This window comes from Pantherophis guttatus, chromosome 2 (assembly GCF_059756535.1).
Source record: "Pantherophis guttatus breed Tessera chromosome 2, ASM5975653v1, whole genome shotgun sequence".
In the NCBI taxonomy this organism is placed as follows: Eukaryota; Metazoa; Chordata; class Lepidosauria; order Squamata; family Colubridae; genus Pantherophis; species Pantherophis guttatus.
The window spans coordinates 135,891,629-135,918,681 of record NC_142064.1 but is presented as its reverse complement, the minus strand read 5'-3'; the positions used below and the strand labels follow the sequence as shown (position 1 = coordinate 135,918,681).

Genomic DNA, 27,053 nt, shown 5'->3' with positions numbered 1-27,053 from the left:
TTGAGAGTAATTTGGGTATAGGGGGGTAATAAAACCATTTATATTTGAGTTGAAGATCCAGTTTGGGACTGCTGTTGCTAAGACACTTGTATTTATTTTATTTATTTATTTATTTTTCATATTTGTATACCGCCCTACTCCCGAAGGACTCAGGGCAGTGAACAGCCATAATAAATACAAATACATATAGAAGTTAAAAACTATTAAGAAACAGATTAAGTAATTTAGGCTCAAAGATTAAGAACATCCAAATTTATCTAAAGAGGTTTAAAACCCAATTTAAAAGCCAGTTTAAAAGCCAATTAAAAAGGGAGAGTTAGGCCAGACCAGCTTGTTGGAATAGAAATGTTTTCAGGGCACGGCGGAATATGCGTAAGTCTTGGATGTTTCGTAACTCCGGGGGAAGCCCGTTCCAGATGGTAGGTGCCCCCACAGAAAAGGCTCTCCCCCTGGGGGCCATCAGTCGACATTGTTTGGCCGACGGCACCCTGAGGAGTCCCTCTCTATGGGAGCGAACTGGTCGGTGAGAGGCTATTGGTGGCAGGAGGCGGTCTCCTAAGTACCCTGGTCCTGAGCCATGGAGCGCTCTAAAGATAGTAACCAAAACCTTGAAGCACACCCGGAAGACCACTGGGAGCCAGTGCAGCTCGCGCAGGAGGGGGGTTACATGAGAGCGCCACATTGCTCCCATTACCACCCGCGCAGCCGCATTCTGGACCAGTTGGAGCCTTCGGGTGCTTCTCAAGGGGAGCCCCATGTAGAGAGCATTACAATAATCCAGGCGTGAGGTGACAAGGGCGTGAGTGACCGTGCGTAACGAGTCCCGATCCAGAAAGGGATGCAACTGGCGAATCAGGCGAACCTGATAAAAAGTCCTCCTGGCTACGGCCGTCATATGCTCTTCAAAAGACAGCCGTGAGTCCAGGAGGATGCCCAAGTTGCGAACCCCATCTGTGGGGGCCAACGACTCGCCCCCAATAGTCAGAGATGGCGCCAACTGACTATATCGGGACGACGGAAACCACAGCCACTCGGTCTTGGATGGTTTGAGTCTGAGTTTGTTCCTCCCCATCCAGATCCGTACGGCCTCCAGGCACCGGGACATCACCTCAAGGGCATCATTGGGGTGGTCTGGGGTGGAGATGTACAGCTGGGTGTCATCAGTGTACTGATGGTACTTCACCCCAAAACCACGGATGATCTCACCCAGCGGCTTCACATAAATGTTGAATAGAAGGGGCGAGAGGACCGATCCTTGTGGCACCCCACATATAAGGGGCCTCGGGGTCGACCTCTGCCCCCTGTCAACACAGACTGCGACTGGTCAGAGAGAAAGGAGGAGAACCACTGTAGAACAGTGCCCCCCACCCCCAACCCTTCCAACCGGTGCAGCATGATATCATGATCGATGGTATCAAAAGCCGCTGAGAGGTCTAGTAGGACCAGGACAGAGGAGCAACCCCTGTCCCGAGCCCTCCAGAGATCATCAACCAATGCAACCAATGCTGTCTCTGTGCTGTACCCGGGCCTGAATCCCGACTGGAACGGATCTAGATAATTCGATTCATCCAGGTACTGAGGCAGTTGTCGTGCAACCACACTCTCAACAACCTTTGCAACAAAGCGAAGGTTGGAGACAGGACGATAATTTGCTAATACAGCTGGATCCAGGGAGGGCTTCTTGAGGAGGGGCCTCACCACCGCCTCTTTCAAGATGGTGGGAAAGACACCCCCACTCAAAGAAGCATTTATAATCTCCTGGAGCCATCCTCGCGTCACCTCCCGGGAGGCCAGTACCAACCAGGATGGACACGGGTCCAATAAACATGTGGTCGCATTTAGTCTGTTCAGTATCCTGTCCACGCTTTCGGGAGTCACAGGATCAAACTCTTCCCAAATAATATTCTCAGGACCTGCCCCTGTCACCTCCTCTGGATCAATCCAGTCAGAGTCTAGCTGTTCACGAATCTGAGCAATTTTGTCATACAGATATTGTACAAAATCCTCAGTTCTACCCTCCAAGGGGTCTTCCCATTAAACAACACCATCAGTGGTTGATAATGGCAATGACATTATGTGAGATCAGGAAAAGCAGCAATTTGGTCTGGACGGAAATGATCAAACATAGAGCGATTCATCTATTCTGCCCTATAGATATTTGGGTGTCCATAACAGTTGTACCCACAGTTGTTTCTCTGCTCTGCTTGAATTATTCTTAATTATTGTTATTATTTCCAAGCCTTTGGGCAGGGATTACATCATAAGAAGAAAGCTGGCCAACATGGGTTATGACATGAACCCATGTTATGAAAACATTAGCATCCCTTAATGTTTAAAAATGAAAAGAACTCATAAGCATTTTTTGAAAAAGTGCTGAGTGAGCGCCTCCCAGAACTTTACTTGAAGTGTATTTCCCCCTAGGGTATAAAGACATTTTAGGGGATTAGTACGGCAGGGAGCAAATTGATGGATGATATTTGTGACTGGCTACCTAATATGACAGCCATTTTGTGAGAGTGCCCATGACATGATTTCTAAAGTCCGATGTATGCTTTGTTATTTGCTCAATCCAATGAAAAACCCTTTGTGATCTCCTCAGGTGTAATTTGTGTATCCCATGACAACATTAGTGGCCCTTGTAAAGGCAAACACTGGCATAAGAGCTGGCAATATATTCTGGATAAGCATGCTTCACTTCCCCCATCACTCTGATAGCAATGCTGAGAATGTTAAGTTTTTATGAAGCTTATTTAGATTGTATGAGCAATTCCTGTGTCCCTTCTGCTAGCAATCCTTGCAGGTTGGTATGTAAAACCTGAGCATCTGGTATTAGTTGATTTCAGGGATTGTGTCATATGGAATTATGGTACAGGTAGTCCTTGAGTTATGACCACAATTGAGCCCAAAATTTATGTTGCTAAATGAAACATTTATTAAGTGAGTTTGCCCGTATTTTACGACTTTTCTTGCCACAGTTGTTAAGTGAATCATTGCATTTGTTAAGTTAGTAACACGTTTTTTTTTTTTAATTTGATTTATATGCCGCCCTTCTCCGGAGACAGTGCGTTAAGCAATAGCCTTCATACTTTTGTATATTTATACAAAGTCAGCTTATTGCCCCCACAAACTGGGTCCTCATTTCACTTACCTTAGAAAGGATGGAAGGCTGAGTCAACCTTGAGCCTGGTGAGATTCGAATTTACAGTAATTGCAGACAGCTGGTGTTAAATTACAGTGCTCTGTCTGTTGAGCTAAACCAGGCTCCTCCTCGGTTGTTAAGTGAATCTGGCTTCCCCATTGACTTCGCTTGTCAGAAGGTCACAAAAGCAGATCACATGACACCAGGACACTGCAACTGTCATAAATATGAACCAGTTGCCAACCAACTGAATTTGGATCCCGTAACCATAGGGATGCTTCAACGGTCGTAAATGTGAAAAACAGTTGTAAGGCACTTTTTTCAGAGCCGTGGTAACTTTGAACAGTCACTAAATGAATTGTTGTAAGTTGAGGACCACCTCTACTGAGATGGCCAGTAAGAGGCTGTGGCTGTCAAACCACAAATGTTTTGCACCAGGGAAGGAAATGGGACAAATTATTGGAAAGAAATGTCTTTTGTTCCTTGAGGCAGTCAAGTGATGAAGTCCCACTAATTGTCGTTTGTTCTAAACTTAGTTATACAGTCATTGCCTTTTTCTGCTATTATTTCCAAAATTATTATTTTGTATATTATTTTGCATAGATGCTTTGGTAACTTTTCAGGGTAGGGTTAGCCTCTCATGAGTGTACTCCTACACAGCAACTAGTATAATAGATACATATGTTGGTGTTTCTAAGAGTTATAATAATTCACAATTACATGAACAGATGGCCAGGTGTAGGGTTTTTATGGGATGTTTGTGTGTCTGCATTGGGATCACTGGTTTTACTAAACATAAAGGGAGGTACTGTAGAAAACATAAATTATACAGTCTCTTTTAATGATATCTTTTGACATTTCATTCATACCAACCAACCCTCTTTCATTTAGATACGAAGAAGAAATAAACAAACGCAGTGGGATGGAATTCACCTTCACAACACTCAAAAAGGTAGGCAGAGAAACATTCCTCAGATCCAAACAGAGAAAAGCAGTTCAGGTGGATAAATTATCTGTAGGTTTGATTGAGCTTTTATACAGAATTGAGCATTTTTAAAAAAAAAAAGTAGTTTTGTTTGAATTGGATTCACATTATCTGCTAATTCGGTTTTTACATTTTTTAAGTTTAGCTTTGATTTTCACCGTTTTAAAACTTTTATCATTGCCACAACATTTCCATTGCCACTTAGAAAGCAAGCGTAATGCAGGATGTAATAATACTAGATGGTTTTTATATTGTTCCTGGAATGAACTGGTAAAAATCATGGACGTGCTGGTTTGGGGCAGTAGTCATGAATTCTTAAAAGAGTTTTGCATAATTATAACTTTTCCTCTGGAAAGCCATTTAAAAGAAAGGAATTCAGGCCCTGTTCAGGATCATCCAGCATCCACTTATGATTTTTTTTAGTCACGCATCTAATTACATTTTATTTATTTATTTATTTATTTATTTATTTATTTATTTATTTATTTATTTATTATATTTCTATACCGCCTTTCTCCCGTAGGACTCAAGGCGGTGTACAGTCAAGAAAAATATAGACACACAAACATCATAAAATTGCTAATTAAAATTGTTACTTAGTTTGGTCAATTAAATAAAACCCAGAATTAGATAACATTTAAAAAAATCATTTGCATGTTTGTATGTTTAGCCCTGCCTGTTGGAACATCAGGGTCTTGAGGGCACGGCGGAAAGCACGAAGATCAGGGATATTCCGTATCTCCGGGGGCAGTTCATTCCAAAGGGTTGGAGCCCCCACAGAGAAGGCCCTCCCCCTGGGAGTCACCAGTCGACATAATTTGACTGACGGTACCCTGAGTAGTCCCTCCCTGTGAGAACGAACTGGTCGGTGGGAGGCTATTGGTGGCAAAAGACGGTCTCGTAGGTACCCAGGTCCTAAGCCATGGAGCGCTTTAAAGGTGATAACTAACACCTTGAATCGCACCCGGAAGACCACCGGGAGCCAGTGCAGCTCGCATAGGAGAGGTGTTACATGGGCGTAATGAGCTGCGCCCATAATCACCCGCGCGGCTACGTTCTGGACCAGTTGGAGCCTCCAGGTGCTTTTCAAGGGGAGCCCCATGTAGAGAGCATTACAGTAGTCCATACGGGAGGTAACTAGGGCATGAGTGACCGTGCGCAAGGCGTCCCGATCCAGAAAGGGACGCAACTGGCGGATCAGGCGAACCTGATAAAAGGCACCCCTGGCCACGGCCGTCAAATGATCTTCTAAAGATAACCGTGAATCCAGGAGGACACCCAAGTTGCGGGCCCTCTCTGTGGGGAGCAAGATCTCATCCCCTATTGTCAGTGATGGTACCAGCTGACTATACCGGGACGCCGGAAGCCACAGCCACTCGGTCTTGGAGGGGTTGAGTCTGAATTTGTTTCTCCCCATCCAGATCTGCACGGCCTCCAGGCAACGGGACATCACAGCAAGGGCATCATTGGGGTGGTCTGGGGTGGAGATGTATAGCTGTGTGTCATCAGCATACTGATGAACACTCACCCCAAAACCACGGATGATCTCACCTAGCGGTTTTACATAAATGTTGAACAGAAGGGGTGAGAGGACTGACCCTTGCGGCACCCCACAAATAAGGTGCCTCGAGGTCGACCTCTGCCCCCCTGCCAACACAAACTGCGAACGGTCAGAGAGGAAGGAGGAGAACCACCGAAGAACGGTGCCCCCTATTCCTAACCCCTCCAGCCGGTGCAGTAAGATACCATGGTCGATGGTATCAAAAGCCGCTGAGAGATCTAATAGGACCAGGATAGAGGAGCAACCTCTGTCCCGAGCCCTCCAGAGATCATCCACCAATGCGACCAATGCCGTTTCTGTGCTGTATCGTGACCTGAAGCCCAACTGGAACGGATCCAGATAGACAACTTCATCCAGGTATCGGGGTAGTTGTCGCGCCACCACACTCTCAACAACCTTCGCAACAAAGCGAAGATTGGAGACTGGACGATAATTTGATAATATAGCCGGGTCCAGGGAAGGCTTCTTGAGGAGAGGCTTCACAACCGCCTCTTTCAAGGCGGCAGGAAAGACACCCTCACTCAGAGAAGCATTTATAATCCCCTGGAGCCAGCCTCGTGTAACCTCCCGGGAGGCCAGTACCAACCAGGAGGGACACGGGTCCAATAAACATGTGGCAGCGTTAAGCTTGCCCAGAATCCTGTCCACGTCCTCAGGAGCCACAGAGTCAAACTCTTCCCAGATAACGCTCTCAAGACCTGCCCCCGTCTCCTCCCCTGGATCTACCCAATCGGAGTCCAGGCCTTCCCGAATCTGAGTGACTTTATCATGCAGGAATTGTACAAAATCCTCAGCTCGACCCTTTAAGGGATCTTCCTGTACCCCCACCTGAAGTAGGGAGCGGGTCACCCTAAACAGCGCAGCTGGGCGGTTCTCTGCAGATGCAATAAGAGCGGAGAAGTAGCTAGACTTCGCCGCTCTTATCGCCACTAGGTAGATCTTAATATAAGATCTCACCTGTGTTCGGTCAGATTCAGATCGGCTTGTCCTCCAATCACTCTCCAGGCATCTTTTCCGACGCTTCATCTCTCTCAGCTCCTCGGAAAACCAAGGAGCTAGACGAGATCGGCATCGGGTCAGAGGCCGCAAAGGCACGACGCGGTCCAAGGCCCCAGTAGCCGCCCTGTCCCAGGCGACCACCAGGTCCTCAGTCGAGTCGTGAGCCAGAGTCTCAGGAAATGGCCCAAGCTCCATCAGGAACCTTTTGGGGTCCATCAGGCGCCTGGGACAGAACCATTTGGTTGGTTCCGTCTCCCTGCGGTGGGTGGAAGTGACTTGAAAGTCAATGTGAAGGAGAGAATGATCAGACCATGACAAGGGCTTGATGTCTATATCCCCTATTCTTAGATCATTCAGCCACTGATCAGAGACAAAAATCAAGTCCAGAGTGTGATTCCCCAAGTGGGTGGGGCCTTGAACTACCTGGGTCAGGCCCATGGCCGTCATGGAAGCCATGAACTCCCGAGCCGTCTCCGACATCTCACCAGCAGATGGCAGGTTAAAATCCCCCATAACAATAAGTCTGGGGGTTTCCACCGCCACCCCGGCTATAATGTCGAGCAGCTCAGGCAGGACCGCTGTTACATGGCAGGGAGCCAGGTACGCAATCAGTAGGCCCATCTGAATCCCCTGACCCCACCTCACAAGGAGGGACTCACATCCGGCTATCTGAGGAACAGTGGCCTCCCTCGGGCAAAGACTTTCTCTAATGATTGCTGCCACTCCCCCACCCCTTCCCTGAGTCCTTGGCTGATGGAATGCACGGAAACCTGGCGGGCACATTTCCACAAGGGGAACTCCTCCCTCCTGGCCTAACCAGGTCTCCGTAATCCCTGCCAGGTCAGCACCCCCCTCTGAAATAAGATCATGAATGAGGGGGGCTTTATTTACCACTGACCTGGCATTACATAACATCAGCCGTAGACCCAGGGTCTGAGACTCTGAACAACCCGGGAAACGAGCAGTGCTTTGGGGGTCGGAGTGGGCAATCGCTCGTAAACATCAAGTGCGCACTCCCGAAACATAATATGGCCCCCTGCAGCCGTCATATCTGCCCCTCCCACTTACTATACTAATGCCCATTGCTTCATCCCCCTGCATCCTTGTCAGATTTCTATCCCCATCCTCCCCACCATGATTATCAGACCCATTACCCCTTTCAGTGGATTTATGGATCCCCCCAGATCCATTCCCACAATCCCTCCCAGAACCCCTTAAAATAGAACTTAAAGATTTATCTAAAAACCCCCAAAGCCGTCGGTTTTTTGCAAACCACCTCTCAGGGTTCCAAAACCCGTCCTCAAGGGCGGCCCTTGATAACTGAGAGGGCCAGACATGCGAGAGGGGGGAATCTCGCAGTGCAAGGAGCTCCGCAGTTGAATACATCAAAGATAGGAGCGAGTTGAAGGAGATGAAGGATCATTTTCTTCTAAGAGTGTTAGAGATGGTTAAGACAGGTAATTTAAAATAAGGGAGGAAATAGATGTAAAAGGGAGACCAGTAAGTTACAAATGTCAATACATCGGAACATCATCGCCCTCTCACGACGATGGGAAGTCTTGTGGTTGTAGTAAGTCCATCCAAAGGAGGTGGGGGTAGAGGTCTCAAAAGGTCGTCCTCTCACAGCGACCAAACCATTTGAAACAAACAAAGAGAAGGTGGTCTATCTCCCCATAATCCAAGACTCTCGATGTCTGTATCTCCTCCAGTCCTGATACCAGCGATGGCCGAGGATTAGATCAAAAAAGTAAGGCAGAGCCACTGGACAAAGTATTTTGGGTTAAATAATCAGGGTAATCTTGGGGGAATAGGTGGTAAATAAAGCTGCAGATCGATCTAAGATTGCAAGTTAATGCTGAGTGGTCGTAATAGATCTAGATCTGATAAAGGAGAGAGGGACAGTTAAGGGGGAGAGTAAGTCATCATTTCCAGTTTGTAATCCTCAGTCCCTATCCATCACCTTGCTCAGGCTACTTAGTTCAATTAGTTTAATAAGTCCTCAGAGTTTCAAGAAAGAGGAGTGCAACAGATCCCTAGAGGTTGAAGGGATCCTAACATTTATAGCCTTTGCAGCATTGCCCTCTCCTCTATTAACAACGAGGGCTTCCTTGCAGCCTCCTGGTGTTGCCGTCGCTGTCGCTACCATTAGCGCCATTCCCCTCGCCATTGTGGTAACCCCCCTTGCCATAGACATCATCACCACCATGTTGCTACATGCAGTGCCTATTAGCCCAGGCATCATTATCAACACCCTATCTGGAGTCGCTGTTGCCACCGTCTCGCCAACCATTTCATCAGCTGTATTAGACTCAGTGGTTGACCCGGTCATGGCAGCCAGGTTTTGATGTTGACATCCTCCCCACCGCCCTCAGTCTTTTTACTGACAAACAGCTGATCTTCGGACTCGGCTTGGGTTTTATCCTTGGGCTCCATCCACAGCTCTATTGAGCCGAAAATACCTCAGCTTGCTGGGAGGGGGGTCTGTGGATGGTTAATTGACCCCCACACTCTTGAAAATGTCAAAACATCTTCCTCCTAGCCTCGGAGTTTCAGCTCTGAGCTGCCATTTTGTTTTGCAACTGTCAACGGAATTCCATTCAATCTACTTAATATATAATGAAGCATTTTCCAGCATTTCCAATTCTAAACTTTCTAAAGATCCTTATCCCAGTACAAAATTCACTTAGGCCGGCTCTAAAGGAATTATTTTTCAACATTAGTTGGGGTGATTTATGTGGTGCTTAGGCATCAAACATTCTTATGAGGGCAGGCTGCTATTATTAACTGTAAATTCCTTTTAATTGTGTTCATCCTGTATTAAACATAGTTGCCTTGTTTATTCCCCTGATGTCTTTTACTTATGATTAAGTGATGACTAGTGAGCCAACCCAGATTCCTTTTTTAATTTCCAGCATTATTAAAATGTTGTGGAAATCATACATATGGTAGAAAATAAGATCTATAGAGGATGTACATAACCTGAATTCCCTAAATCTAGAACCCAAAATTTGAAACTTAGAAAGGCAAGGCAGACAAAGCTCACCCTCCACCCTGACTGTATTAGTGGTGGGAATCTGGGTGGAATCATTTCTCTTTTTGAACAAAGCATCCCCTGAATGACACACTAGGACAAGGGTCAGCAACCTGCGGCTCTGGAGCCACATGCAGATCTTTGGGCCCTATGCTGTGGCTCCCTGTCAGGTGATCCCACCACTGGCTGGCCCCGCCCCTCGCCCTCCCCTCCCAGTCACTCCTTGCCTGGCCTGAGAATGTAAGGGTGATGGTGTGGGATGGAGAAGCAGCCGGGGCAGAGACAGAGAGATACAGAGAGAGGGGGAGAGAAAGAGACATAGAGAGAGAGGGAGAGGGGGGGAGGGTTTTGTGGTTTCCAGTGTTTTTTAACAACTGGTTCTCTGCCCTAATGACTGGCTGGGTAGGCATGGCTAGGGGGAGGTCATGTGACTGGTGGAAGTGAGTGACATCGAGTTGGCCACGCCCACCCAGATTTTGTGGGCCCCGGTGTTTTCTGTGGGAAACGGGTCCAATTGCGTGCTTAAGGTTGCAGACCCCTGCACTAGGAACAAGATCATCCTGAACAGTATCTGTGTCCCCCTCTGCTTTATTGGAACATCAACAGGTGCTGCTTATTCCTTGTTAAAGTTATTGTATTTGTCGATTATTACTTATTTTTACACATTAAGGTGTACTGTATTTATAAATTGCTGTATGAATGCCATAGATTAGAATCTCTCTAGCAGATATGCCCCACGAAGGTATTCAGAATTTTAAAAAAATCCAATCCACAGCTTCTCAGACATCGGTATAAGTGGTGACTTATGCTTCATGATGGTTTGAAGTTCTGATGGACCCCCAAAAAAGCATTCACATTTGAAGTTCCAACAGCTTCCCCCCCCCCCACACACACACACACAGTCATGTGATTCCATTTTGGGTGAACAGCAAATGGCTCACATATATGGCTGTTTGCAGTGTCCCATGGTCACATGACTGCAATTTATGGCACTTAACTTCACATTTCTAGCGAAAGATGCTGGTTTGTTTAACAACTGCACATCTGTTTAACAACTGTGGCAAAAATCTGTAAAACCAGATTGTTTGGTCATGTGATGACCCGTCTTACGATTTACGACCAGAATTCCATGCACAATTATGCTCCTAAGTCACCTGAATTTCAAAATGGCAATTATAGAAAGAGAAGACTCAAGTCATTTTTGTTTGTTTGTTTCTAAATTGTATAATTGCTGGATTCATGTTACCAATGGGGAAAACAAGCATTTTGGGAAGACCTCTCAGAGAAATTCTGTTGGCAGAGATTTTTCTCAATTAAAATCAAACGTTCTGACCAAATGCTATTTTCAAATAGCAATGGCAGAATGCTAATCCTGCAGAAAACAACAATAACCAGTATCTCTTTCCTTTGCTTGAGACTGAAATTTATGTCAAAAGTTCCAATTAAAGTGAAAACTCTTTTTCTCTGGTCTTCATTAATCCACAGGACCTGGACAATGGCTTTCTCCACAAGACAGAATTGGAAACAAAACTAAGTGGACTTCATGCTTGGGTGGAGTTAATGAGTACCATCCATGAGCAGGTGAGAAAGAAAGAGAGACAGAAGGAATGTCCTGGAGTGGTGTTAGTTTGTAGTAAATATCCAACATCTACCGTATTTTTCAGAGTATAAAATACACCTTTTTCCCCCAAAAAAGAGGTTGAAAATCTGGGTGTGTTTTATACTCCGAATGTAGCCCCGCCCAGCCACACAAATGGAGATTTCAGAGGCTGAAAGAAGCTTCAGAAAAAAAACCTCAGAAATGAAGCTTCAGAAAAAAAGCCTCTGAAAAGCTTTTATCTAAAATAATATGGCAAGCAACAAAAAAAGAATCAGTAAAGGTTCTAACCAATCTATGCTAACAAATCTGGAGAATGACACAATAACCAACAGATTGGAAGAAGTTAATCTATATACCAATACCAAAGAAAGGAGATTGAACAGAGTACAGATAGTCCTTCAGAATAAAAGCCTCTGAAAGAAGCTTCAGAAAAAAAGCTCCTGAAAGAAGCTTCAGGAAAAAAAGCCTCCAAACAGAGCTTTTTTCTGAAGCTCTGTTTCAGAAGTTTCAGAGGCAGAACAAAAAGCAAGGCTCAGAGCTCACAGCCAACGAACCTGTTGCTAAAATTCACCTCTGGGAACAGCTGATTGGGGGTATTCCGGGAGGCCAATCCACCCACCAATCAGCTTTTTTCTTATTTTCCTCCCCAAAAACTAAGGTACATCTTATACTCTGGTGCGTCTTATACTCCGAAAAATACGGGTATGTTTATTGACAGCTAGTATGATCATCATTTAAAGACTCCTGCTTATTTGAATTTTGGACATGCCCCAAAGAAAAGGACACTTACTTCACGAAGGCCAAAGATATGTTTGTACACGGATGCTGCTTGTATTACTAGATGCAAGGAACATCAACCTTAAAAATAGGTGGAACTGCCCTTTATTGGGAAATTAAACAAGAGATGTACTTTTTTTTCTGATTTTATCCCCTCCCTTTCTTGTACTGCCACGAGCACCTTACAATAAATATTTGAACGAAATTTTGAAGCTTGGAAAGATTGCTGAAATAATAAGGAAACAAAGCACATAGTGACAATTATACAGATTTTCAGAGATGGAGTTGAAAACTTTCATACCTGCCTAATGCTCCTCAGGCTTGGTGCCTCGGAGCATGTGCAAAGTGAATCAACTCCCACTCTTTTATTATTTTTACATTGGATTGCTGTTCTCCTTTCTGCTAATCATTAGCTTCATCGCATGCCAGATCAGTTGTAACCTGCACTATCTTGTACACATATCTTAACTTAATTCTAAGTTACATGAAGTAGTTATGGTGGCACCTAAGAAACAGAACCAGTAATCTGTGTCAATCATGGGCATTCCTGAGTGCACCTAGTGTGCAATTACATCTGTTACACATCCTAATTATTTTCACCTGGTTCAGTAAGGAACCCCTGGTACTCGCTCAGCCTCTCTCACCTTCGCTGATCTAGATACTCTACATATACATAATCAGACTGGAATTCTTCTTTCTCATAGCCTTGAGGATATGCTTCTTAAAACAAGCCGTTATGAAATCCCCCATCTTTACAGCCGTCTTATCTCTGTCAAGAATGGTTCACCTGCCCTGCCCTGGCCTCTGAGCTCATCTCCAATCATTTAAGCTTTATTGTATTAAATACAATAAAGGGAAAGAGCTGGAGGCGGGCTGGTTGATTGCTTGTCTAAGAAGTACATGTGGGTTGCCTTCTATGCTTGTTTCTAACCCTTCTTTTTTTCCATTTTATGTTGCATTAAAGAGTTTCCTTATTCTTATCCAACTCAATTGCTAGAATTAAAAGCACTACTGGCAGAGGTAATTTGCTGTCCTTTCTCACTGTATCCAGTTCTTTATCCCAAAGGTCCTTTTTCAAGAGGTAACTGGACTTTCTGTTTTTGTTTTGAAGATGTTTCTCTTCTTATCCAAGAAGCTTCAAATTTTTTAATTTTGCAAATAGTGTATTAATCCTGTAAACTTTACCAATCTCTGCCTCAACATCACTTTCCTCCCAATCCAGGAAAGACAAAGACTTATCAATATTTTCTCTGATATTCTCTCAATGTTCTTTTGGATTCACTCGAAATTATTTTTCTCTTAGTTCCAGTAATGCCAAATTGTCCAAATCTTTCTCCCTCTCTCTATTCATAACTTTTGTTTTACTTTCCAAATCTTCCACCTTGTCATTAATTTATTTTAGATCTTCAGTTAATTGTCATACAGATTCTTCAACCTTCTTAATTTCCTCTTTCATGTCCATTTTAATTCCTGCAAATCCTTCTCCCATTTCCTTTTTAAAAGCATCTAAACAATTGGCATCCGTCCATTGAATTTATCTTCTTGCCAAATCCTCAAACATTTTCTCTAATAAATCTGCTAAAATGCCCTTATTTGTATGGCTGTAGCAAACCTCTCCTTCCTTTTCCTAATTTTGCTTCTTTTCTTTTACTTGCTATATGAGAAAGTGAAAGTATGTGAATTACTAGGGTGAAGATAAAAGATAAGCTTTTCCTTTTTTCTGTTTGGCTTTTCTCTGTTTAACCATTTAGTCCCAATTAACTCTCTGTAGTTACATTATACAGTCTGGCTCATATTATCCTGTTTGTTTTATAAAATCCAACAATCTACTTTCTTTAATAATAAACAATCAGCATTCCCACTAAGGTCCTTTTAATTGATATTTTCAAAGGCATTTTCATCAGAAAAAAAATTCTTCTGTTTTCTAAAATTACTATCCTTTTTATCCATTTAAAAGTTTCTTGAATTAAAATCTCATTAAGCCTTTTGCTTTTAAATTAAATCCTTTAAGATAACATTGTTTTCTTTTCTTAATTCCAAACAGAATGCAGCTCACCTGAGTGTCTTTGTTCTTTTCTGCCATTTGGAATGTTTCTTTTAGGTTGTAAATTAATTATATCCAAAGACTTTAAGAAAGTGAGGTTTGTTGCCAGTTATACATCTATAAAGGCTGCATAGTGGTTCTGGGCAGATTGATATTCTCTTAACTCCCAAGCTGCTCAACTGATGGATGAGCACAAGAAACTTAATTCTTGTAGTCTCCCTGTGAGGAGCTATCCAGAGTCAAAATGGGCAATTCCCTGATCATCCTTTCCTTCTGGAGATTTTCATAATCCAGAACCCACTTCCTGGCTGCAATGGTACTTGTGGTACTGATCTTGGTGGGGGCTGGGTGGGGGGAACCTAATCTACCATAGGTCCTCACCTAGAGGTCAATCAACTTCCATTGCTGGCATGTATTTCTGTTGCATGTATCTAAAATGTATGCAGCTGGATTGATGAATTGCAACAGATTGCAATTGATGGATAAAATGCAACAGGTAATATGACCATAGTAGAGCAATAATGTATTATGGGCCCATATGACTTACCGCTTTGTGCTTAATTAATTAAAAAAAAGCAGATTTCAATCTATCAGGAAAAGGAAAGAAATTTTAGGGTAGACATCTTAGATTTTTAGTTGTTTTTAGTTGTAGGAATGAAGTACTTGAGTACCTGAGTACAGGTAGTCCTCACTTAGTGATCACAACCTGGACTTTAAGCAGTGGTGAAATCCAATTTTTTTTACTACCAGTTCTGTGTGAGTGGCGTGGCGGGCATGGTGTGGCTTGGTGGGCGTGGCAGGGGAATGATATTGCAAAATCTACATTCCCACCCCACTCTGGGGCCAGCCAGAGGTGGCATTTGCTGGTTCTCTGAACTACTCAAAATTTCTGCTACCGGTTCTCCAGAACCTGCTGGATTTCACCCCTGACCTTAAGTGAAGTTGTCATTAAATAAAACTGTGATTATGCTTATGAACTTTAAACATTTTCTCCTCTCCTTTATCATATGAAATGATTGAGCCATGTAACCAATAGCTCTCGCAGCAGCAAGTCACCCAGCAAACATTTTGTTGATTCATTTTAGTAAACAACATGAGGCAATCAATACCGTAGTTGCTGATGAGCCACTTTTCCAGCTCTGCTCATCATAAACCAGGTTCTACTACACTTCGTCATGAACCTACCTTGCCTCTGCCTTGACATTGTCCCTTGGCTACTTCCCAAAGTTAACAACCTGAATGACTTTAAAGGCAATAAACCCTGTGGCCAGAGTACTATGTTCTCAAATGATAAACCGTGCCTTCCATTCCTGCTTTTGGCCATTCCAAGTAGGCCGAGAATCACTACAAAAAACTTCTAACGCTGCTGCTTTTTTTCTCTCTCTCCCTGAGATCAGGAGTGTAAAGCCTGTGGACTTTTGCTATCATAAATCAATTTTGACTGGAGACAAGTAAAAACTCAAGAAAGTAGGACATTAGGACTAGCCAAACATTCAAAGAGTTCTGATTTCAGAGCCTTCATGTAGGGTCTTGCCTGCCTGTTCGTGACACAAGGATGTGTCTGTGTGGTTTAATCACTGAACGTTTCTAGCCGGTCTTGAGCCATAAATAATTTCTGAATGATATTCTGTTTGTTCTGAGATGGTTGATAAGATAACTTGAGGGATGATTGCAGTTTCCAAGCATTGCTATTATATATGCTTCAGTTTTGTGGTATTATAATTCATGTCACAGGAGTAGGGTGGCTTCAAAGTTATAGAACCTGCTTCAAATTGTTCTCCACCTTTTCTTCCAATTTAGGACTGAAAACTCCTTACCACAATGGCCAATTCCATGTCTCTTTTCAATTCTTATTCCTTTCTTGCAGGAAAGTTGTTTTCAGAGCTCACTTTGCCTTCTTCCCTCTGGAGAAGTTTCTCGTTTTCAAAAAATAATAATAATAATCTAGCAGTAATCTTTTAAAATCAGGTTTAATCTGGTCTTTATCCATCTGCTTGCTTTTCATATGCTGCTGTAAGAATATGAATTGGAAATCTACTCTTCCTGAGCTTTCATCCATAGCCAGAAAATAATTTCTTTGTAGATCTCCATTATAGAATTTCAGATCTCCATTTTGGGTAATAATACCAACCTACCATATCTACCATCATATATCACTAATGATAATGTATGAGACATACTAAACACACACAAAAAATATGGATGTGTAATATTAATTAACAGTATATCCATTCATAGCTGAGCTTCCAGTGCTGAGTTGTCAGATCTAACCATTGTAAACTTAATGTATGATTTGCATATTAATCTCAGCCCATGTCCTTTTGATCTAGGAGCTTGAGGAAGTGATGTCCCAGGTTAAAGATGTTTCAGTCGTGCTGGGGATTGACAACAACAGATACATTCCTGATCCCCAACAGATTGTGGAGGATGTGAGAGTTCAGTATGAAGATTTGGCTATGAAAAGCTGGGAAGAGTTGGAGGCACTCACCAGGCTCAAGGTATCCATTCATGTACCATTAAAAATTGTCCAAAATGTAATGAATACCATTGCCAAAGGAGAATAATTTACAGATGCTTGGTTTTGCCACAGCCCCCCATGCCTAACTGAACCATGGCACAAAGAAATAGAAAATGGAGGCTGACAGAAAATATGACAATGAGCTTCAACTAGGTCAAGAAAAAAAATAAAATCTGGTATAAAAAAAGAAATCTCTGGATCAAATACAATAATGAGGCAAAGAATGAGAACAGAGAAGAAAATAAGAGAATTCACATGAATGCTGATAAGAAAGCAGAAAATAAATTAATATTCAGATATAAAGCATTTCACTATACTGTTTTAGTCACAAATCTAATGTTACTGTATATAGTCTGGGCATGTTGAGTCTAGAGCTCCAGATGCTTGAGGCAGAGAGTTTTACTTTAGTGAGTATGGCCCTTGTAGATCACGAAGTAATGGTTTGGGGGGAGTTTTTGGTTTTATATTCCATGCTGTGGGTGTTGCAAGAGGAGGGGAGGCCCAGGAAGCATTACCGTGTGTAATATTCTTTTAATTCTTGCCTTCAGCTGAACGAAAGGGAAGTGTTATGTGCTAAGTATGGGGACCATCTCCTTAATGACCGGAGGGCGATTGCTGAGTTAAATATACAGATTCAAAAATTGAGGTCCTGCATTGTCTCTCTGAAAAGCCAGGTAAGAATGTGACTGGTAGAATATTGCAAAATTATAATCCTCCCCAAATACATAGAAATATGCAAAGGAAACCTATGCTCTTGGCAATAGTCTAGGTATTTTTAAAAAAGACCTAAAAATAAAATAAAACATGACCAAAATCCTATAATGTTATACGTTACATGAGGTTCTGGTTATTTCATCTCATTTTGAACGTTTTTGTGCAAGAACACGAAAGTGTTTTGTGATCACATGAGAATATATTTGTTATTGTTGTTTTACTTCCTTCAAATCAGTGTTGACTCCTGGTAACTTCCTGGATTAGTCCCTGTAATTTTCTGGGCAAGATTTTGGAAGTGACTTGCCCTTGCTTTCTTCCTAGGGCTGAGAGTGAGTGGCTAACCCAAGATCACCCAGCTGGCTTTGTGCCTAAGGCGGGACTGAAACTAAGAGTCTCCTGACTTCTAGTCTGATGCCTTAACCACTAGACCAAACTGGCTCTCAGAAAAGTGTCTGTGTGTACAATCACATGTGTATAACTATAGATATATCTGAGGGAGATGGGTGGTTCAGAAATATGAAATATAAATAAATAGGTATAGGAACAGGTATAGGTATGTTTAATTTGGGTTTGTATCAGGGGTGAAATGCTCCCAGTTCAGATCGGATTGCGTGATTCGGTAGCGATCGTCGCGATTGGTTTGGCAATCCAGTAGCGATGGCGGAACAAAGCTCCGCCCACCCACCTGGGTGTCATTACTTCCTGGTTTTAACCAGGAAGTAATGTGTTTTTTACCTTCTGCGAATGCACAGAAGGTTTTGCGCATGCGTAGGTCTGCATGTGCATGTGATGCGCACAAGCGAGCGAAGCAGCCACGCGTGCACAGCACGTGCACTTCCGAACCGGTAAGGAGGGTAAGTAGATTTCACCCCTGGTTTGTATGGATTTCATTATGCATGTTGAGGCAGGGGTGAAATCTATTTACCTTCCCTACCGGTTCAGAAGTCCATGCTCTGCACATGCGCGCATCACATGCACGCTTGGACCCTCTGCGCATGCACAAAGCATTCTGCGCATTCGCATAGGGTCAAAACCAGGTTACTTTCTGGTTAAAACCAGGAAGTAATGATGTCCGGGCAAGTGGGCAGAGCATTGCGCTGCCGCTGCTACCGGTTCTCTGAACCATGCGCCACCACCGTTACCGGTTTAGCCAAACTGGTCCAAACCAGTAGGATTTCACCCCTGTGTTGAGGGTGCCGTGATACAGCTAAGTACCATGTTGTTGTCTTAGTAAATTTACTTCTCCGTCAATAAGCCACCACATATGATAACTATCAGTTTCCATCATCCCCAGCCAGATGTGCTGGAACTGAAGAGAAATGTAGCCCAAAACATTTGGCAGAAACCAGGCTGGGAGAGATAGTCCGCAGGAATGTCTGCACTTATGACAGAAGTTTTGAATATTAATATCTCAAAGAACAAAGGAAAATTACTACTGGAGAATTTAAGTCCAGGAAGCTCATCTGGCCATATTTGCCCACTCAGCTTTGTTTATTTACTTGGTGTGGTTGATGTAGTATCTGATTAAGAAATATAATTATGTGTGTTTTTCCTTTTCCTGTGTGGCTTAGAGGTATTCAAATTTGATGGTTATCCAAGCTAATAGCAACAACCAAACTATTCCTGTATATTAGAGTTTATGGGGTAATAAAGGAAAATTGCAAGTGGTGGTAATGAGCTGATAAAGATATATGAGCAGGCATTTCTCTATGATTGTCTATGTGCTTGGAGACTTGCCACAATTTACATCTACTACTGAAAAGTACTGACATGCAGGAGTAAAGACATTTTTGTGTCCTTCCCAGTTCAACTTTGTATTTATTTCAAATGGGAAGATGGAGGTGAATAGGGGGCTTGAGAGATCACCAAGCTTTTCCCTTACTTGTGATGTTCTGTGTACTCAGTGTCTACATTTAGAGGATAACATCAAAGATGTTGGACTACAAGGAGAAACAGCCCTCAACGATGCCAAAGCAAAACTGGCAAAATTGGAAGATGCCCTTTATAATGCCAGACAAGACTTGGCTCAGTTGGTTAAGGAGTATCAAGAGCTGATGAATACCAAGCTGGCTTTGGACATTGAGATTCTCACTTACAGGAAATTAGTAGAAGGAGAAGAAATAAGGTATGATTGTTTATTTGAAGCTTCTGGATATATAAATTGAAAAGAAAGTAGAGCTTTGCCTCCAAAATATCTGTTCAAGAGAGAGATTGAACTTCCTTCAGAAATTATTTAATATTCAAGCATCTGATACCTACAGCATGTCATACCGGAAAGTTTTTTTCAACATCAAAATTAAATTAAACAATCAGGAAATGTGGTTCATGGATGTCAAAATTTAAAGAAAAATATATTCCGAATGCAACTTTGCCTTTCAAACATCAGATTCAGATTTTGAATAGGAAAATTGAAACATTCAGCAGGTTTATAGTACTTTTTGTTCTGAGAAAACTACAGACACTACGTAGTGATGCAGACACTACGATGTACAGTTAGTAACTTCTGCCTGAAGAACTAACATTCTAGATCAGGGGCATCAAACTTGCAGCCCGCAAGCTGGATGTGTCACGCACTGGCTACACCCACCTCTGTTTTAGCGAAGGGCGAAAAAGTTCTGATACGTCACGTGATGACATGTCCTCGCGAGTTTGACACCCCTGTTCTAGATCCTGCATGTTCTAGCATTAGATACTGACACTAGATACAGTTAATGTTCTGAATCCTAAAATCCTTGGTCACTAACTCAGAAGTTTGGTAGCACTTTATCCAAATAAGAGTCTTGGTAGTACAGTGGTCTAAGGCACCCTGTTATTAAACTGGTTATTAAGACCAGCTGCCTGCAATTACTGCAGGTTCGAATCTCGCCAGGCTCAAGGTTGACTCAGCCTTCCATCCTTTCTAAGGTAGGTAAATTGAGGACCCAGATTGTGGGGCAATAAGGTGACTTTGTATAAATATACAAAAGAATGAAGGCTATTGCTTAACGCATTGTAAGCCGCCCTGAGTCTCCGGAGAAGGGCGGCATATAAATCAAATTTAAAAAAATAATAATAATAACTTTTTTTATTAAAAGGCATAACTACTTCTGCAACTGCAGCTGAAATGATCAGATTTAATAAAATGTGTTAGTCGGAAAAGCTTTGACCATACTGTTTTTTATTTTATTTTTTTCAGAGACTAACGTGGCTTTCTTATTGGTCAATTGAACTCACAGTTCTGGAAGTTTGTTGTGAAACATAGCATTAAAGCCAAAGATTAGTTCAAAACTGAATTCCAAAATACAGATTTTTTTTTTCTCTAGCTGTGTTGCATGCTTTCATGATATCCAAACGCTTATTGTTGTATGTCTTTTACTGCAGCAGTCTCCAACCTTTTAGGCTCGGTAGACCGGTGGAGGCAACTGTGGTGGCAGTGGGGGAGGGGGGAGAGTGGATGGTTTCACATGCATGCATTCGCCGCTTTCACAAATGCAGCTTTCTATGTGGAAGCACACATGCATCCTCACCCACCATTTCTGCGGCTCATTTCCAAATGGGCTAAGGCCCAGCACCAGGCTGTGGACCAGCGGTTGGGGACCCCTGTTCTTCAGCATTGCTGAATAGTGTGGGCACCTACATAATGAAGCTGATTACCACCATTTCAGGTCACATGGCAATCTAATCTAATCCAGGTTCCTTCTAAATCAAAGGATGAATATTAGAGTTTGTGTGGTTTTAGTGTGAAGAGAGGTCTTTGAATTTGCACAGGTTTGGTATTTAACAGATACCCTGTTTCCCTGAAAATAAGACATCCCCCAATAATAAGCCCAATCGGGCTTTTGAGTGCATGCGCTGAAATAAATCTCCTCCCCAAAAAAATATAAGCCCTCCCCAAAAATATTTAAACACAGAGCTGGAAATCAGGTAAGGCAGCAAGAGGAGCCCCATCTTGCTCCACGCACCCCAAAATAATAAGACCTCCCTGAAAATAAGGTCAAGCGCTTATTTCAGGGTTCAAAAAAAATATAAGACAGGGTCTTATTTTCAGGGAAACACGGTATTAACAAAATATGCCATAGCGTCTTCTGGGTGCTTAGAATGCCAGGGATGCCTGTTCATTGGAATTCTAAAGATTCAAGAGTTCCAAAGAGCTTTGTATTTAATATCACCTATTTTATTAAGTGCTAAAAAGAAAAAAGAGGAGGCACCAGTGACAAATATTCTTTACATATATCTGCAATTCTTAAGGATATATCAGTGTAAGAAATGGTTGTGTTTTTTTTTATCCTGGCAGCAAGTATCCGTTGTTCTAGAAACTGATTAGTTGTCTAGGATGGGAACCCTCAAAGTTCCTAAATTCCTTATTTTTAAGTTTTGCTTATATTGCTATATGCTTCTTCTGAAAACTGGTATTTTATAGTAAAACTGAGCTAATTTATTGTTGTTTTAATCACAGCATGGAGTCTCCATCACCTGCATTCATTAGCAAAATCTACTCCAGACCAAAGTACTGTAAGTTTGTTCTTTAATATTTCTTTGAAATGATCATTAAAAAAAAAAACATTTGCTCAAATCTCATTTGCTTACCCAAATGTTGAAGAACTGAATGAGTTGAGATTATACAAAGCTAATGGGATACAACATCAAAAACTTGTGGAATGCTCTTCAAAATTATGTTAATTCAGGTGTATGAGTACTGAAAGCAAAAATAAAATAGAAAATAGCATTAAAAAGAAAAGAAAAAACCCTGTGTTTTGTATTTTGCCTTTGCAGTTTTACCCGACTCTGGCAGCAAAAATGTCCCAGATGTGGCATCAGGAGCAAAAGATTTGACAAATAAAATGATCCATAGTGGAAGCAGTTTGGTAACTGGACTTTCTAGAAGTCACAATGAAGATGGAGCCCTGACTGAGACTCTGTTTGCCAGAGCCCACAGTGAGACACGTGACAATATCCAAGAGGGCTCTGATGTTGGAAGTCCAGATTATAGAAGTGCAGAATTTTTGTCCTCCAAATTTTCCAGAACTCAAAGTGGGGAAAGCAGTAATTCCTCTGGACGTAGATACCATAGTAGAAAAGAAAGCGTACCAGTTGGTTACCAGTCTCAAAGCCAAGGCAGCAGAGAGTTTACAGAGAATGCTTTTGCTAGAAGTCACAGTGGTGGTATCTCAGAAGACAGCCTTTTGAGAAGTTACAGCGGGACTAGTGAGTCCTATATAGAAGGCTGGCTTTCTAGAAGCCAGAGTAATGAAAATGAATGCAGAAATGAAAATGAAGGATATGCTGAACCTGTTACCACAACAACAAATACTGAAGATGATGGGGTCCTTGAAGGTGGTGTTTCTGGAACTCACGATGAAATAAACAGGGACATCTCACAGGTCAGCCTATCTAGAAGCCAGAATGATGAACCTAAATCTAGAGGCAGCCATGAAGAATTTGCTGAACCTATACTTTCTAGAACAAGGAGCACTGAAGATGGTGGAGTCCCTGTAGCTGGCATTCCTGAAAGCAACAGCAAAGCCAGCAGAAATAGTTCATTGGATGACTTTTCTAAAATACAAAGAGACCAAAGTCAAGACTCTACAGATACTACCTTTAGTCAAGGCCACACTGAAGGTATACAGGAGAGCAACCTTCATAATTACCCCAGTAATACCGGTAGTAACACAGCCTATATAGAGGGTAGTATTTCTGGGTGCCTTAGTGGTGAGAAAAAATCTGTCTCAAAGGATGGTGGCTTTAGAACCCCAAGTATAAGAAGTACAACTTTAAGTGACAGTGTGTTTATCAGAAGTCCTACCAGTGGAGATGAAGGTCTGTGTGAGGAGACCGATTTAAAAATTCATAGTCGTGCAAGAGAAAGTGCTTTGGAAAGAAATATTTCAGGAGATCCTAGTCCCAGAAGTGAAGAACTTTCACTGCCTGAACTTTCTAGACTCCACACAATAGAGAATAGAGGCATCCCAGGTACCAATCCTGGCCTTTTTGTATACGGGAGAAAAAGCAAATCGGAGAGTGGTTTTTCTAAAAACTACACCAACAGTAAAGGAGGCTTAACTCAAAGTGTTTTTGCCAGACCTCACAGTGTTCCAGATAAAGCTGACTACTCCAGCAGTGTGACTGATGGAAGTCAAGGTTTCGTCAAAGCTGTGGTTTCTAGACTCAACAGAGGCATTGTGGAAGGTGGTTCCTCCAGAGGCCAAAGCAGCAGAAGAGGAGGATTTGTAGATTTTGATCTTATGAAAGACCAGACTAAAGAAATCAAAGAAAGTCATGGGGAGAAAAGATATCCAGATTATGATGTCAGAAGTGCAAATGAGACAAAGGAAGGTGTTTTACCGTGTGGTTGTTCCAGAATTGAATCTGAACAAGCAGGCAGATTCTCTAGAAATCTCAATGATAGTATAAGTCCTGTAGAGACCTCCACTCCTATTCAGGTTCACAGAAAGAAGGAAGATGCTGCCGAACACAGCTTTTCTAGAAGTCACAGTGGAGAAAGTGGGAGCTTTAAAGCAGCTGATTTATTATCAAGAAGCTCCAATGAAGAAAGCAGAGATATCCAAGAGGCCAATATTTCTATTCGTTGTGACAAAGAAAATGAAAAATGTACAGAGGGCATGATTTCCAGAAACTACAGTTATAAATGTGCAGTCACATCACACCCTAGAACCGAAAGCGACAAGGCTGAAGATGTTCTAGAAAGCGGCCTAAATGAAAGCCACAGTTCTGAAAGTGGAAGACTTTCCCCATCTGGAACTTATATAGGCCAAAGTGGTGAAAGAGAAAATCAGTATGACATTTCTAGAAGCTACAGCAACACAGATGAAGTTGCAATGAATAATCCGTGAATAAGCCATGACAACAGAAATGAGTGAAAGGCCAGCCTCCTCAGATCCCATTACCTTGGCCTATGAGGTTTGCTCTGATGTGTATCACTACTTTTCTTCTGGTGAAATGTTATTATATTACAACCATTCACTAAGTAAGTGTCTCACAAACACATGAATAGGACTCAGATACCACATTCTAGAAGCTCAAGTTCATCTAAAGACTGATGGATTGTGGATGGGAATCCATTGAAAAGGTTTCTGTTATCAACATAACAATAAGACACAGAATTCTGCAGGCTTGAAGATGCTGACCCAATCTTCTTTGGCTATTATAATTTGTGAGTCATGTTCAGAACATTTTTTAATGCTATATTTTATGGTGAGGGGGACTAATATTGCAGTTATACTACAGACATTAACTGCTACAAAACATAAGCCAGCAGTATATAGTTTTTAACCAGTATTATTTACTTTTTCTGTTATTTACATATATTATACCAAAGTTTAAATATGCATTAAAGCAAATAGCACGAGGCTTTGCAAGAAAGCTTATTCGATGGAAGCTAGTTAGTCTACTTCACTGCTGATCTTTGGGCTGATTTCAAGAATCTTCTTTTGAGTTGAGCCACTGAATTCTTAAAGGCAAAAATTATGTTTTTCATTTGCTTAGAAGGCTTTTGCCAACCTTAATGGACACCAGCATGCTTAGTGAAAACTCACTAGCCAGTTCTTGAAGGCGCTGTTTTTAGCTGAGTCTGTTATTAATCTGTTTTGTCTTGTATGCTTCAGCATTCCCTTAGATGGTTTCATTTCTATTATTTGCACACTTATGCAGATGGATAAGCACAATCCAGAGACTTCGTACATTGCCTGACCATTGTAGAATCCAATGCATCCTTTCATCTTTGATTGTAATCTCTGAGCAAATTTAAATCTTCACTCAAGCCTTTGAACTGCTGATAGCAATTCAGCTGCAGATAATTGAAAAGAAATCTCATGCTTGCTTTTCAGTGACGGTAAACGTGTGGCTAGGAATGGGTAGGAATATTAATAACAATCATTTAACTCTTATAGTTTTGTATAGCAATTTGCATGCAGAATAGGGAGGAGAGGAAAAATGTGGAAAGTATAGTTGAGAACAAGCTAGTGACATTTTGCCCAAATTCAGCTCATATTGTCTATCAAAACATAACCACATTATGTTTATGCTAGCATGTTGTAATTCTGGGGACATGGCCACAGGTGGGTGAATATTTTTTGTATATTTATATAAACCTAGATAGTGACATATGCCTTTTCTTGTATTTTCAAACTACAACCGGAATTATAAAACTGAAATTGGGTAAGGATTAGGAATCTGATGATCAGAGCTAAAAAAAAAAAAAAAAGGATAGGAAATTACAAGTACAGTTTAAGAGCCTGAGTCTCAGGTTTGTTCTAGGATTGAATTTGATAAGTATGAAAATCCACTACTTCCAAACCAGAGTTATTTATACTTAATTACAAAACCCAGTTATTTATATTTAATTCCAGATGTTGTATTAATGTTATTTGTCTCCCTGTTCTCCATCAATTAATCATCCATTCATTATTTCTGACATGAACAGGAATTCTCACAGTTTAAAGTGTTCTTTTATCAACTGAATCTAAAAATGATTAGTAAAGCAAAATCACACTTTGATCAAAGAAAAAGCGTGATTTCTGGGATATATTCCTTCAGCAGATAGGGGTAAATTTCTTGGAAATTTATCAAAAGCCACAAATTATATTTCTAAATTTTGACATAACGCAAGTTGTATCACGTATAATCATTCCTTCATCAAAGGCTCTACATTCAGTTTGATGATTATGCAGATGAAATTGTATCACCTTTTGGCTATTTCAGAAAAATCATTAAGAGCAAAGTACAATCTTTAAAAATGAAGATGCAAACCACACGTGATTCCACCAGCAAATGGGGCTGTGTCCCTATGCAGTACAGACAGTTAGATTAAAGATGCCTAAAGATAACTGGGGCTTGGAATAAATGTAACAAAGCCAATAGATAGGCAAACATGATCAAAACTAGTGCTAAAATCCACAAAAAGGAGAAAGTTTCAATTGCTGAATAAAATTGCTGAATAATTGGCTTCTTTTGCTCTAGGCCCTTTGACTACTTCTGAGTTTTTTGCTACCATAAATTAGCAGAATTCTCTTCCTACAATCCTACAAAGCTCTAACTGATATCTTAGTTTAGGTGTCTTGTCTTGTGTGCCATGGAAGGGAAGGGAATTCCCAGTATTAGGCATGGGTAACAGAAATACGGAACTTTATAACATGAGCACAGATGTCATAGATGAAGCTAGATCAAATGATGGGAACTAATAACAAGCAACTGCAATTTTATGCATACATATATAGGACTGATTGATTGGTTGTTTACGTTCCATCAAGTAGTTTTTGACTCCTAGGGATCAAATGAATTCACTGTAACTTCTCCCTGAGCAAACATGCAGTACAGAAACAAGCTGAAGAAGGGGAAGAATGCTTCCGACACAAATATGATGAAGGAAAGACACTTTCTGCAATTTACCTTCCAACTTTATGCAACTTGAAGTTGGGAAACTGCACCGAGGAAGCAGACAGCCATTTGAAAAATTAGGAAAGAAAAAGGCCAAAAAAAGTTGGGTGATTGTCCTAACAATGGTTATTTCACATGCCGTAATCTTAATAAAGAAAACAGTAAGCAGGATGTTTAAAATTGCCTTTATCATAAGGATCCATAGTGTTGTGTTCACCCGTTTCTAAAGCAAAGGGTTTAACACCTATGCGTACACTGTAATTGAAAATCAGATATTGTGCTAACAAGGAAGTAGTAAATGAAAAATCAGAAA

At 41.7% G+C, this 27,053-nt stretch overlaps 1 protein-coding gene across 1 annotated transcript in view; it reads left to right on the top strand.

Annotated features, from left to right (window-relative positions):
* The window catches only part of LOC117662705 (uncharacterized), a 51,599-nt gene extending 24,546 nt beyond the window's left edge, over nucleotides 1-27,053 (top strand). The window contains exons 3-9 of the mRNA XM_034412244.3: nucleotides 4,031-4,091; nucleotides 11,201-11,296; nucleotides 16,467-16,634; nucleotides 17,203-17,328; nucleotides 19,273-19,493; nucleotides 21,804-21,859; nucleotides 22,121-27,053. Coding sequence (XP_034268135.2) covers nucleotides 4,031-4,091; nucleotides 11,201-11,296; nucleotides 16,467-16,634; nucleotides 17,203-17,328; nucleotides 19,273-19,493; nucleotides 21,804-21,859; nucleotides 22,121-24,198 — 2,806 coding nt within the window. The 3' untranslated portion in view covers nucleotides 24,199-27,053. The remainder of the gene's footprint in view (nucleotides 1-4,030; nucleotides 4,092-11,200; nucleotides 11,297-16,466; nucleotides 16,635-17,202; nucleotides 17,329-19,272; nucleotides 19,494-21,803; nucleotides 21,860-22,120) is intronic.